The 12,977-nt window shown below is 33.1% G+C and overlaps 1 protein-coding gene across 1 annotated transcript in view; it reads right to left on the bottom strand.

Moving 5' to 3' along the window:
- The window catches only part of PTPRK (protein tyrosine phosphatase, receptor type K), a 472,216-nt gene that overhangs the window by 10,463 nt on the left and 448,776 nt on the right, over nucleotides 1–12,977 (bottom strand). Inside the window, exons 20-28 of the mRNA XM_015557792.1 lie at nucleotides 12,122–12,198; nucleotides 11,907–11,924; nucleotides 9,454–9,490; nucleotides 8,126–8,223; nucleotides 7,577–7,693; nucleotides 4,119–4,273; nucleotides 1,838–1,973; nucleotides 1,437–1,586; nucleotides 468–641 (exon numbers count right to left, since the gene is read on the bottom strand). Coding sequence (XP_015413278.1) covers nucleotides 468–641; nucleotides 1,437–1,586; nucleotides 1,838–1,973; nucleotides 4,119–4,273; nucleotides 7,577–7,693; nucleotides 8,126–8,223; nucleotides 9,454–9,490; nucleotides 11,907–11,924; nucleotides 12,122–12,198 — 962 coding nt within the window. The remainder of the gene's footprint in view (nucleotides 1–467; nucleotides 642–1,436; nucleotides 1,587–1,837; nucleotides 1,974–4,118; nucleotides 4,274–7,576; nucleotides 7,694–8,125; nucleotides 8,224–9,453; nucleotides 9,491–11,906; nucleotides 11,925–12,121; nucleotides 12,199–12,977) is intronic.

Consider the following 12,977-nt stretch of genomic DNA (forward strand, 5'->3'; position numbering starts at 1 on the left):
TTACTCATAGCCTGTATTAACTCATGCCAATAAAACAAGTTAGTTCTAAATTATTGGACCATTAAATGTCAAAGATACTATTGTCCCAATTTAATAGAACATCAGAAAGCTAGGGCATTCTGTGATTTTTAAAATTACTTCCTAACTGTATTTAAAATAGATAAGCATGATCTTTCCTGCAAATAATTAAGATTAAAAAAAAAACTCACCTAAAGATATTTCCTGTTCAGCATATAATAATTGATAATCAAGATCCAAATTTACAATAACACCTCAAACTTACAATTCCTAAGAATCCCTGTAGGGGAAATTCAAAATCATTCTCAAAAAATTTTGTATTGCAATGAAAGTTTCCAATTTTTCTTTACAGGCCATTTTAAGTTTCCTGAAAAGAAAACTAGCCAGTGTTCAACGCATTATGTAGCTTTTCACGACACTTTACACTAACAAAGAGAGCAGTCTCTTACATCCATAAGAGCAGCATTGATGTAGTTACTGCTCTCCCCATCAATTGTAATTAGAAAAGGCAGACATCTGTCAGGTGGCAGCATGTCCATGAAACGGTTCTTGTCGTGGTTCCTTGGCAGGCATGCTATGCTGCAGTCTTCGGCTTGTAGTCGAGGGGTGACTGAATTCAAGGTCTAAAAAAAAAGGGAGCCCAGGTTAAAACACAGCGACCCATTTAAATAGCAAATGCAGATTCATCAAGTATTTACGAGGCCAAGTAGAAAATGAAGGATTTGCACAAGGTATTTATGAACTGTACAATGTGCCTTTCCTTAAAAGGAAAAGGGAAGCTGAACAACACAGCTACCTGCATAATGCATTGCCCAACCAAATACAATGCAATCAGAGTGTCCTATGATAATGACCCATCACCCAAGTTGGAAACTATCATTTCTAAGAACATGTGGCATGCCATATTTAAAGATAGACTGGCAAGAGCACTGGGTAAAGAATCAAAGTATTACGATTCTAGAGGCACTTCATAGTCACACACTTCCATGGATGTTTTAAGGGCAGTGTAAACATTTGGTGTATTTTAGAAACAAATGTTCTGCACAAACTTTAGCTATTATTATTAATGTGTTTGGTCCCACATTTTGAGTGACACAGAAGGCCAAAATGCTTTAGACTGGAAAAATATGAAGGTTGTAAATATATAAAAATCACCACTAAATTTGACTTTTATGATATCTTTTTCCCATACTCTTCCCTGAGTCTGAATTCATTTGCTTTTCATGATGCAGCAGATACAAGCTCATTAATACAAAAGTGACTGCACAATATGCATACTGAAAGAGAAAGGTATTATACTTAAAATCAGGTCAAAGGTTTTAAATTTGACTTGAAAGACCTCCCTTAGAAGAATTAATAATGCCCGGAACAAGTTGAAATAAGTTGCTCATAAAGGAGGACCTAGAAATAGCAAATACCTGGAATTCGTCTTTGAGATGTGAAGAATTAGTCTGGGAATCTATTCTAATCATATCAAAATATGCAGCTTTAAATTCACAGACAGGTATGGCAGTTTCTCCACATAAGCAGGCTTCTAAAATGGCATCATGAATAAAAATGTACTGTTCCTATTAAAAGAAAGAAAATGAAAATCTTCATATCATTTTAATAAAACTTATCTGTCATCAAAGATAGAGAACTCAGAGAACTTTCTCTACATGGAAATATGAACAAAAACACCAATATGAATAAAAATACCAATCAGTATTAGCTTGATGAGCTACTATTGATTCTATGTAAAAAACACTGGCACATTGTTTGAAAAATGTTGGAAGTGTACAAAAGAAACCCACTAGAGGTAAACCAACGATGAACATACCTCTGTCTGGACCATATTGATACGACGAGATCTTAAGGCTTTGACACAGTTGTAGATGTCAACCACGCCCTCTCTTTCAGCCATGTCCAGCATGATATCAATCACAATGTAACAGCCAGTTCGCCCAGCACCGGCACTGCAAAAAATTAAACAAATCTAAAGAGTTGCAGGAGCATGTCTATGCAACCTTAAATAAAGATCCTTTCCCCTTTCAGATAGGTGGAATCAAAGTAATTCCACAGAGCACAAGACATAATTTGTACATATTGTATAAACAATTATTAATGTACAAAAAAACTTCATGTAGAATATATAGTTGGGTGCAAACTGAAGATTGAAATAAGAGTTCCAAATTAGATGACATAACTTTGTGAATCAAATTATTTTTATAAATCATTATGTTGAAAATAATGTACGTACTTTGTTCAAATTCCATAGCTCTCTTACGTAGTCTTCATGTTATGAAAACCAAATACATATAATTTCAAATTCATAGAACTGACCCAGAAGGACTCACACTTTAACATTTAACCCCAAGGTGTATAATTTAATATTCATGTGAGTCTTCTAGCAAAATGCAAGACTGCTGGTTCTCTTAGTCAAACAGACTCTTGTAAATTCCAAGGCCAAGGAACATTAATTCCAAAGCTTTTCAATGAGAAATCTGAGAAGCCACAATGCAGGGTAAATGCTAATGGTGAGGGTGGGAAAAAATGGTGCTTATTAATGGTAAGTAGACCAATAGTAGAAAGACTCTTTTGAATGGAAATCTGAAGGAAAATAAAAATGAGTTGTTGCAGTACAATTCTTATCAGATCACTATAAGATAGTCACTACCTTAAGGTATTTAAATCAATACTTGGAATCATAATATACTGTTGATAATTTTGCCCCTTAGGATTGCTTCTCCAATTTTATATATAGAAGTCAATGGAGCAAACAAGATATACTGGGATTTTTTTTTTTAAGGGGGAGGAATTCCCCTTGTAATCTGCTTCCTTTTCCATAAATTCAGAGATATCTGAGTTTAAGTAGAAAAATGACACTTATGTTTCAAGAGAGTATTTAAGAATCTTGGGGCACTTCTGAAGCAAATAAACGAGAGGAAAATAAACCCCTATGATAAGTCAAAACAACTCTGAATTAAAAACCTTTAATTTCATTTTCTAAATGCATGGATAGACCACTAACATTATTTCTTTGTTGTCCAGATTTAGTCACTTCTCTTAAACTCACTGTTCTATAAGGAATTTAAGTAAAAGATATTGTGAACATCTCTATTCCCTTTTTCCCCCTCTTTTCTTTATCTCTCTCTTTTTTTCTTCTTTTGCCTACTGTCTCTCAATCACTGTTCCCAGGGTTTGAGACAGAAAAGTAATTGAAGAATACCTCAGATTTCTTTAGGAGGACTGAATTAAGATTGCTTATTTTCCAGGGTACATAGTATCTGATACTGAGGGGCTGACTTTTATTTTACTCTCTGTGGGGTTTTCCCCCTTTTATTCATGACCATTTAAATTCTGAATAGGCTGGATTTTCAGAAAGAAAAAAAAAATGCTTTAGTACAAATTATTGGGTAGCGTGGAGGAGATAGTATGTGAGAATGGTGTGTAGCATTTAGAAAAAGCCTTTCAGATTCAGTATTCTTCTGTTCCCATCTCAAAATGAGGCCATGTAATTTGCTTTTAGTGCCACACAGTGCTTGTTTTAAGAGAAGTTTCTAATCAGAAGAAAGTCTGGATATAATGTTCACATTTTTCCAGCATCTATTTCCTGGATTTCACTGATGTAGTTTTCAAGGTCCTCTGATGGATGTTTTTTTTAAAAAAAATTCTTAAATAGCTGTGTTATAGCACAAATTCTTGCATTTTAGGCCATTTACTAACTTTGTATGTCTCAAATTTAGTTTTAAAAGCTGGGATTCTATTGGGAATTTACTAGGTTGGCAAGAAATCTCTATTTCAACCTGCCATTCTATACAATATGGGATTTGCAAAGGCAATAAAAGAACCCCCCAAACACAGATGTTGCCACTAAAAAGCAATTTCTACACTCATAATTGTGGACAGCACTATACACATTAGGCTGACTGTATTTATTTCTTAAATTTCTACTTTATATCCTCCTTATGGCTTTTATTTCCTTGCTATTTTACCTTATCTGTAATACATGCAAGCGGGCATTTCGTAAGCATGCATTCGTTTTTGTACTTCAAGCCTTAGCTTGATACTTTTACAAAAGCTGGCTGTACACAGTCCATCCCATTTAGACCATCACTCACCTGCAATGCACCACGATGGGGCCGGCACTGGGAGGGTTGGAGAACTTGACTCGCCGGATAAAGGAAAGCAGCCCTGTCGCATGGTAGGGCACTCCATGGTCAGGCCAGCCGGTGAAATGGAACTGCTTAACTTCACGAATCTCATTGTACCCCCTCTGTGCAAACAAGGGAAGCAGTGTTTTCAGATGGCCCAAAATAAAGTCATAAAACACAGCCCTGAGTACTAGACCAGATAGACAATGAAAAAATGTACCAGGATCACGCTTTTTCTGAGAAAGGATGCTGGTCTGACATAGCCCAGGAGCTTACATTTATTGTCAGACAACTGCCAAAGAAAGAAAATTAGAAGTCTTGCTCAGGTTTATAAGTCTGGGTAAATTTTATTTACTCTGACAGTTTGTTCCTTCCTGGGAATGACAACACATAAAATTAGGGGGAAAGGAAGAAATGGAAAAGCGAAAATGCTGCCCTATTGACCCAAAGCACTGAGTACTCAAGTAGTTTATAAAAGCAACTTTCTAGCTTCTCACACCTCACAAAGAGACTGTACTGCCTGGCTTATCCATTTGCTTATCCATGTTGAAAATGGTTTTGAAGCGTAGCATGTAGAGATTTTCCAGGAGAGTGCTACTCTAGACTGGTTTATAAAAATATACAGACAGCTAAACTATTCTTTGGGCAGCCTATTTTCCTAACTCTGTGAAATAATTCAGCACACAGAGTATTATTTATAGTAACAAAAATACAAAATGAAAGAGGTGAAGCATCCATTGTTGGGCCTCCTATTGGGTTAATTTAAGAGAAGCCTTTAAATGCACATTTCAAAGCTTTCCCTTCTTTTTGTTAGAAGAAGCCTGTAGATTGTGGTAGCACTGGTTAGAAAGCACAGATACAGTGCTCCAGAATTTATTTTTCAGAACCCACATTTGTAGCAAAAAACCAAAAACTAAAAAACCCAAAAAACCCCACCATAACCTATACAATTTCAACTCTATTGTGAGCTTATCTGTGAAATCTCATCTCAGTTGTTCAGACAGAATAGGTAGAAAAATTGCATGAAATAAGTGAAACAAATTAAGAAAGCTTATTTTTAGATTCTATCCTATGTGCACCAATACTACCCAAACCTTGGAAGACAATATGGTCATGTCATATTATTCTTTTTAATTCCAATTCCTAGTACAAGACCCTGCAGAAAGCAGGGCTCAACAAGTAATTATAATAGCAACAATAATAAACATCACCATGGAGTGATGGTGATGGAAAACCTCTCTCATTACTCCTTTCAAAGTCAACTCTAGTGAGAAAGGTCATAAATTGTTCTAAGACCTGATTTTTGATATTAATTCACCTTCTCTACATTAACCCTCTTACTGGAGTTGCTACAAGGACCTTGCTCTTTTTAGTAAATTTTCATAACATTTTTTAAATGTCTATTCAGTTTTTTTTATATTATTAACATAAAAGCTAGAATTTATGGATAATTATCTTGAATTGGTCACCTAAATAAATGATTATTGACTCAATTTAAAAATATTATCGCTGTTTCCTTGGTATAAAATAATTTCATTTAAAAATAATTTTGTTTCTTCTAATAGTAATGCAGTTTATTCCTTTTGTCTTATATCATTTGATAGATGTTGAATACCAGTAAGAATGATTATCCGTATCACATTCCTGATTATAACTGAAATTCCTTTAATTTTCACTTCTTAACACCCATGCTGCTACTGTTGAATCACCTTTATCATGTTTAGGGACTCTCCTTATTTTCCTAATATGAGTATTATTATAAATGTTGAAATCAAAATAAGTGCACTACAATGTTTATTGATAAAATCACATGGTTTTGTTCCTTTAAAGCACTGACATAATGAAATATCCTACCACAGATGTAACATCTTTCTATTCTTAGAAAAAATCACAACGAATCATGTTATGATCTTTTCTTAATTTACTTCGGTATTCAAATTTTAAACATTTTGGAATTTTGGAATTTTTTTTACAGCATGTTTATGAATGTAATTGATTTGCAATGTGTATGCACGCACACTTGACAGAGGGAGAGAGACTGAGATAAAAAAAAAACACCCAAAAGACAGAGACAGAGAGAGGTGCTTCTTCTCTGGTTCTGTTATCACAGTTATGCAACTTTTTAAAAATATAGCTGTTCTTCTATAGCCTAAATAGTTTGATTAATATAGATAGGCATTAACAATTCTCTAAAGATTAAAGAAACCTCAACTATGAAATCATAGTGCAATTTTAGTGGTCAATTTTAACAATCACTTTATTTTCTTCTATCATCTGTTCAGGTTTCTAACTCTTTTAGGGTCAAATTTAGGAAGTTACTATTTGCTAGAATCAGTGTATATGTTGTTCTGTATAATGCCACTTTTCATTTAATACTTCCTCTAATTATTTTTAATGTTGGTAAAATACTTATAAAGATCATTTGCAAATGAATGCTATTAGGAGATCAGACATGTATAATAATGTAGCTATCTTTCTATTGGTGGACATTTATAGCCATCTATAATATTCCAAGACTATAAACAAAGTCATCATGATAGATTCCTTATGATAGATTCATGGAAGGAAAATTCCTGGTCAAAGGACACCAATACTTTAAAGCTCTGTAGATGTACAAAGGCATATATGCAACAGTGGTATCAGCAGCAATGTAATTCATTACTTCTACATCCCATGTCATTGTCCTTACACGGGCCACGCTACTTTAGTCTTTCTGATCCTATTAAAAACAAAAGTCAGATCATGTTACTCCTGGGCTCATAACCCTTCAATGGCGTCCAACCTTCTTTTAATACAAGCGAAAACCCTAATGGCTCACAAGGTTTCACTTATTTGCTCTGTGATTTCTATGACTTCATCTCATATTTCTTTCTCATCTCTGAACACCCTCGACTCCTGGCTGTTTCTCATTGTGACAGTGATCCTCATGCCTCAGGGTCTATGAAATGAATCTTCCCTCCATCAGAAATATTCTTCCTTGGGTTAACCCGGGATATAGTAGTTAAATCCCTCCCTCCCTCATTTCACACAGGCCGTTATTTATAGGTCATTTTCTCAATGAGTCCTTTACTCATCATCCTTCTCCTACCTCAGCAATATTCTCTACTTCCATTCCCAACATTATTTTTCTCTGTAGTACTTTTCATAACATATGATGTATTTGAATATTTATTAATGTTTACCGCTTGTATCCCTTAACAGATTATAAGCTCCCACAAGAACCTGGGGATTAATGTGTCCCCAGGTTTATAAACATGCCTCGCACACAATATTTATGCTCTCAAATAAATGTCTGTGAAATAAATGAATAAAATGAATGGATTTGTAGAATCAATAAAACATGTCTTGACAGAAATATTTAGAGAAAATTTAAGTTTCAGTATACATATATTTTTTTTAAAAAAATAGAACTTTAGAGTACTTACCCTTTCCAGGGTGAAAGTCCTAACTACATATTCAGCAAGTGGTTCCATTTCTACACAAGTTACTTTGAAGTCACCATAAACTTCAGTATCATCAGGCCAATACTTATAGCACTTAACCTAAATGACAAAAAGATGATATAGGTGAACCTGAATACCTAATACATGAGCCAAGATCATTTAATTTCAGTGGTTACTCTTCACCTAACAGTTAATATACAGCTTTAAAAAAATCTATAAATGAGACAAGAATGTTCCACATTAAATAGACTTTATGCAATCTCATAAAAATATACAAGCCTAATAATGCAATTAGGTTTTAGGATATAATCGAAGCTTATTTTATTACTAATGGAGAAATCCAGTAATTTCTCAGCCATCAAAGGTTTGCTTAGGGGAGCACTAATTTGATATGCTATGCCTGTAATTTTTTAAGAAATCAAATGATAGTATATGTTAAATTTATTATGTTTTGCTATTCAAGTTATACTCATGTTTTATGACACACAAAAAAACACACACACCACAAAAAAATATATATATTTTTCTTACCCGGCCAACCTCAACTAAATTTGTAACCATCACAATGCAGGCAGACTGTTCTTGCCAGATCATTCTCCAGAAATCATACACTGTTTCATGAACTGGGCCTATTAAAAAATTAATTTGAATATTACGTTATCAGAGAAATTTTGTAATCAATAATAAATTTAGAAGAAAATGTCACTGAAAGTATTTAAAATTCAGTTCCCATCTACAATCATGCTACAGGCAAAAACACAGGCCTATACAAGTTTGGTTTTAGATTTGCTTTCTATAATTTCCATCACTCGTTCCTAGGATATTGATATCCAAGTTACTTCAATGCATCTTCAAATATCTGCAAAAACAGGATTATGCCACTATCAACCAAACAGTACATATGACCAATTACATATATACACATCATTTATACACATTGCGTATTTGCGGTTAATGAAGAAACTTCATACATAGAGTATCATCTGCAAACTGTGAAAGCTCCTACTGGGTTCTACTCATTACCATGAAACTAGAATAATGTTCACCACAAATGAGTTTTCTAACTTTAAAAGGTTTATATCTAATTAAACTGAATTACTCCAACATATGTGAAAGCAATTAAAAAATTTACCCTCTGGCAAAGAGCAATGTAACTTTTGTTTTACTTTTCTCTTTTATACAATAGATGTGCAAGTTTCTCTCCTCATGACCAGTGCTCAATTTGGAGAGACTGAAGGTGTTTTTGTTTTTGATGTTAGAATACTTTTACTCTCCAATGTGCCACTGTAACAAGTTTTTTTCTATTTTTTCCTTACTTTCCACAAAGAATAAACTTGACAAAGTTCCCCTTAGCCCTTTGTTTTGTCTCAGTCTTAACTTGTAAAAAACAAAACAAAACAAAACAAAACAAAACAAAACAAAAACAACTGCTGGAAGGTAGTCTAAAATCTCATTATAAAAATATTGGTCTTGGGTACTATTACATTCCAGGCTGACAGGCTGCTACAAGAAAATGGGCACCTTAAATGAGATGAGACTTCCCTTGCTTTCATCAAAAGTAAGAAATTCCTCTACCCAGCACTACTGACTAGAGCTCTAGGACATCAGGATACCAAGAACCAAACCACAAAAACTACCAACAGCTTTTCTTTTACTTGCAATAAAAAATAAATCAAAGTTTATATATGTTTTATACAGATAAAACAACTTGTATTATACAAATGAATAAAAAGCAGTGTTATTCAGAAGGAATGTTGTTGTCTTTCTCTTCAGCCATTATAGGTTAAATTGCAAAAATACCATATGGATGAATAAGCAAGTTTGTTTTTTGTATAACACTTAAAGAGGCAAAGTGTTACCTTGAGTTGCAATGTAGTGGCTTGGTCTCTGGTAGCCCTAAAATAGGAGAACAAATTGGTCATAATTTTACATCAATACCAGGATTAAAAGAATGAAGGCATAAAACGATGAAGACAACCACCTGTTAAGATTAAGTTATAGTAAAAAGTCCAGAAATGAGTAGTGAACTCATAGTTCACTTCTCAAACCTAGGTTATCTGAAAGGTAAGATTAAAAAATAAATATTTTAAGGGCTCTGATTAGAATATATATTGCATAATTGAGATTTGTTGGCTAGGGAATAACATCAGAGATTTTGTTTGGTTTCACTAAAATGTTTATGCCTTCATGTTAAGCTTTAATCATTCATTCCTGGAAAAACTGTGTTCAAAAATACCAATTCTCATTTTATCATCCAAAGGTACAACACACTGCATTACAAATGGACAACGACATATTAGAACCATAAAAAAATAAGAGAACATTCCAATGTTAGAGCTGGACAATGCATGTGTGCATCAAATCAAAATCCTGCTGAGATTTCATACAGAATATTCCTACTCTATAATATATTCATGAATCTGCCAAAACCATTTATGTGTGCTGATAATAATTTACTTACACATAATTATAGTTACACACACATACAGAGAAAAGGAAGAGTTTTAAAGTATACTTGTCTTGAACAATAAAGTTCAGTATTTTCTTCTCTTTTTTTTAATATGCCAAGAACTCTGTGTGGTTAAATATTTAATATTGTTTCAATAAAGAAATTATTCCTGAGAAGGAATAGTTTGGTAGTTATTATTAATTAGTTTAAATTCCAATAGACCCCGAGTAGCAAATATGTTAATGGTATAATAGGTTAACCTTTGAATTTGTTGTGTATTTACCAGAGTGCTTTAGTAAAAAGCCTGTGGTACAATTTATCCACATTTTGGTGTGGATGACTCAATACAGATATAAATGCATATAAATGAAGATATCCTATCTAAAACTTAATAGGTTGAGCATTATACTGTTGCAAAATTGGAAGTTATTATTCCTTAATATACCCACATAGCACAGCATTTTATGAAAAATTTGTTTCAATCTTTATAAGCATTTTATCTCCTGCTTTTATGAAAAATTTACCAATTGCAGGAGACATCTTTTAAGCATAACAAATTAATAGAAGAGGGAAAATTATGATATTGTATAATGATTAGCCAAAATATACTGGGGTCTTAACAAAAATATTAGATTAAAAATAGTCTTAGAACACACTTTTTACATATGAACCATAAATTAGCATTATACCAAGGCTCCAGTGTATATGCCTTGGTAGAAAACCAAGGTTAAGTTATATAGGTAAAAAGAAGTACAAATTTGTCAGAGAAATGTTAATTTTTTAAAATTTTAATGAGTAGATCAAAAGCTTAGTTTCCCATGTTAAGATGTCTAATACATTTAAAATATTGAATGAGAATCAAAATTTAATGAATATATTGAGACTACAATTTATAAAATTTATTAGTTAAAAATATAAATAATGACATTTCACAAAATAACTATATTTTGAACTGATTAATTTCAGCATACCTAGGTAAATTATTTTTTAAAATAGCTGAAGTTTATTTTAATAAGTACTTCACATGTGCTAAGCATTGTGCTAAGTGCTCAATAAACATTGCTTCATTTAAATCTTACAACAAATAAGATTAGCACTTTCATTACCTTCACTGTTAAGATGAGCAAACTGAGGCTGAGAGATGAAATAGTATTCCCATGGTTTCCAGTGTGATTTTGAACCAGGAAGTATAAGTGAAGGGGCTATTCTTACATGTAATATAATATATTGCCACCTCAACAATATTTTATCTTTTATTAGAAAATTATTTCCCATTGAAGAGAGAATTCACATGTATATATGTTTTTAACTAAAATTTAACAGTGAAATGTATGATTACAACAAACTTTTTTATTTGTATGATTCAATATATATGTGTGATATGTATACTTTACAAATGCAATTTGGTAACTATTTTGCCTAAGTAATTTTAATACTTCGCAATCCAATACCACACACCACACAATAGTCTCCCTACCCATTATTCACATCAGAAGTCAAATGTAAAAAGTAAAAATTTCAGGAACACTAACACATCATACCATCCAGCTTCTCACATGTTTAGGGAAGGGTAAGAATAAAAGCCAGAAACAGAAATCATCAACAAATAAAACTCAGGTACATAATAAATTGTCAAGAGCTCAAAATGGTCCTGTTTTTCCAAACACAGAAAAGGGAAGGAGATAAAACAGACCTTTACACATGTAAAGGGATTACAAAGAAATGAACATAGATATACTGTATGAGCTCATTACGTGAAGCATGCAGAGAGAACGAGTAGTAGTATTAGTAATAACTGTAAGTAAGAGTAGTCACATTAAATATTCATTAAGGATACTGTTATTTACATATAGTGGTACTTACATCCCTGTACAGCCAAATCTACAGCCCAAACCAAAGTCAGGTGTGAAAGAAAGCACAACAACATCAGTAAGTACTAGGACGTGGAACAAGGAAAAAAGTGTACAGTTTGTTCTTTATGCTTAAAAGCTAGCAATCACTTTATAGGTAATGACAAGCAAAAGGATTCACGTCTATACGCTAACAAACTGGGCATACTGAGCTGTAAAAATACTTACATCTATATAGTTGGCATTAATGTAATCTGAAGAAGGGTCATCCTCGACAGGTTGCAAAATTACTCTGGAGTGATCGTCTAAAATTTGTAAATAATAAAATAAAAGCTATGAAATATTCCCCTGGTCTTGAGACAATGCCACTGGCAGATACTTGGAATAATTTTCAATGGTTGATAAGAGCTTACCCATAATATAGTATCTACATTTCCTTAAACACCAGTCATTTGAAGAAATCCAAGAACTTTAATGATCTTATTACTTATCAGGGTTATAACATTCTGTTAATAAAGCTTTTAGTGACTAACATCTTCATAATTAGGACGCTTTTAGGGGACATGATAATTAATGTACAATGAATAGTCATTTGAGTCATGGGCTTGTCTAAGGAACTAAATTTGCCTTCATTCCTAATTTTGCTTCCTAGGCATGATTTTAAATGGGCTGGGTTCTTCTGTCTGCACTTTACAGCAAATGAGCCACAGAAATAAGGAGTGAATTTTGAACTCTGCTCTCAACTTCCTATTTCTTGAGAGTCAAGATTAAATTCTGATGCATTCATAAGCATCTTTAAAATAGTTTTCATTGATAGTAGAGTGGTCAAAGTAAATAAATAGTTACATGAAAAATTATGTTAACTTTTCTCATTGCTGCTGATGTTTCACATGATAATTAACTTATTTATCCATGTACACACATTGCAGATTGGAGGAGGAGGAAGTCCCTAATGATAAATAAAAGGGAGCAATTGGAATTCTTACAGGCTCCAAGGAAGGAATAAAGGTATGTAGAAAGAAGACCACTCCCACCTTGAATAAGTTAAGAGGTATAGCAGTAATTTATCACTGAAAAGACCTTT

The sequence above is a fragment of the Myotis davidii genome, unplaced genomic scaffold, assembly GCF_000327345.1.
Source record: "Myotis davidii unplaced genomic scaffold, ASM32734v1 scaffold147, whole genome shotgun sequence".
NCBI lineage: Eukaryota > Metazoa > Chordata > Mammalia > Chiroptera > Vespertilionidae > Myotis > Myotis davidii.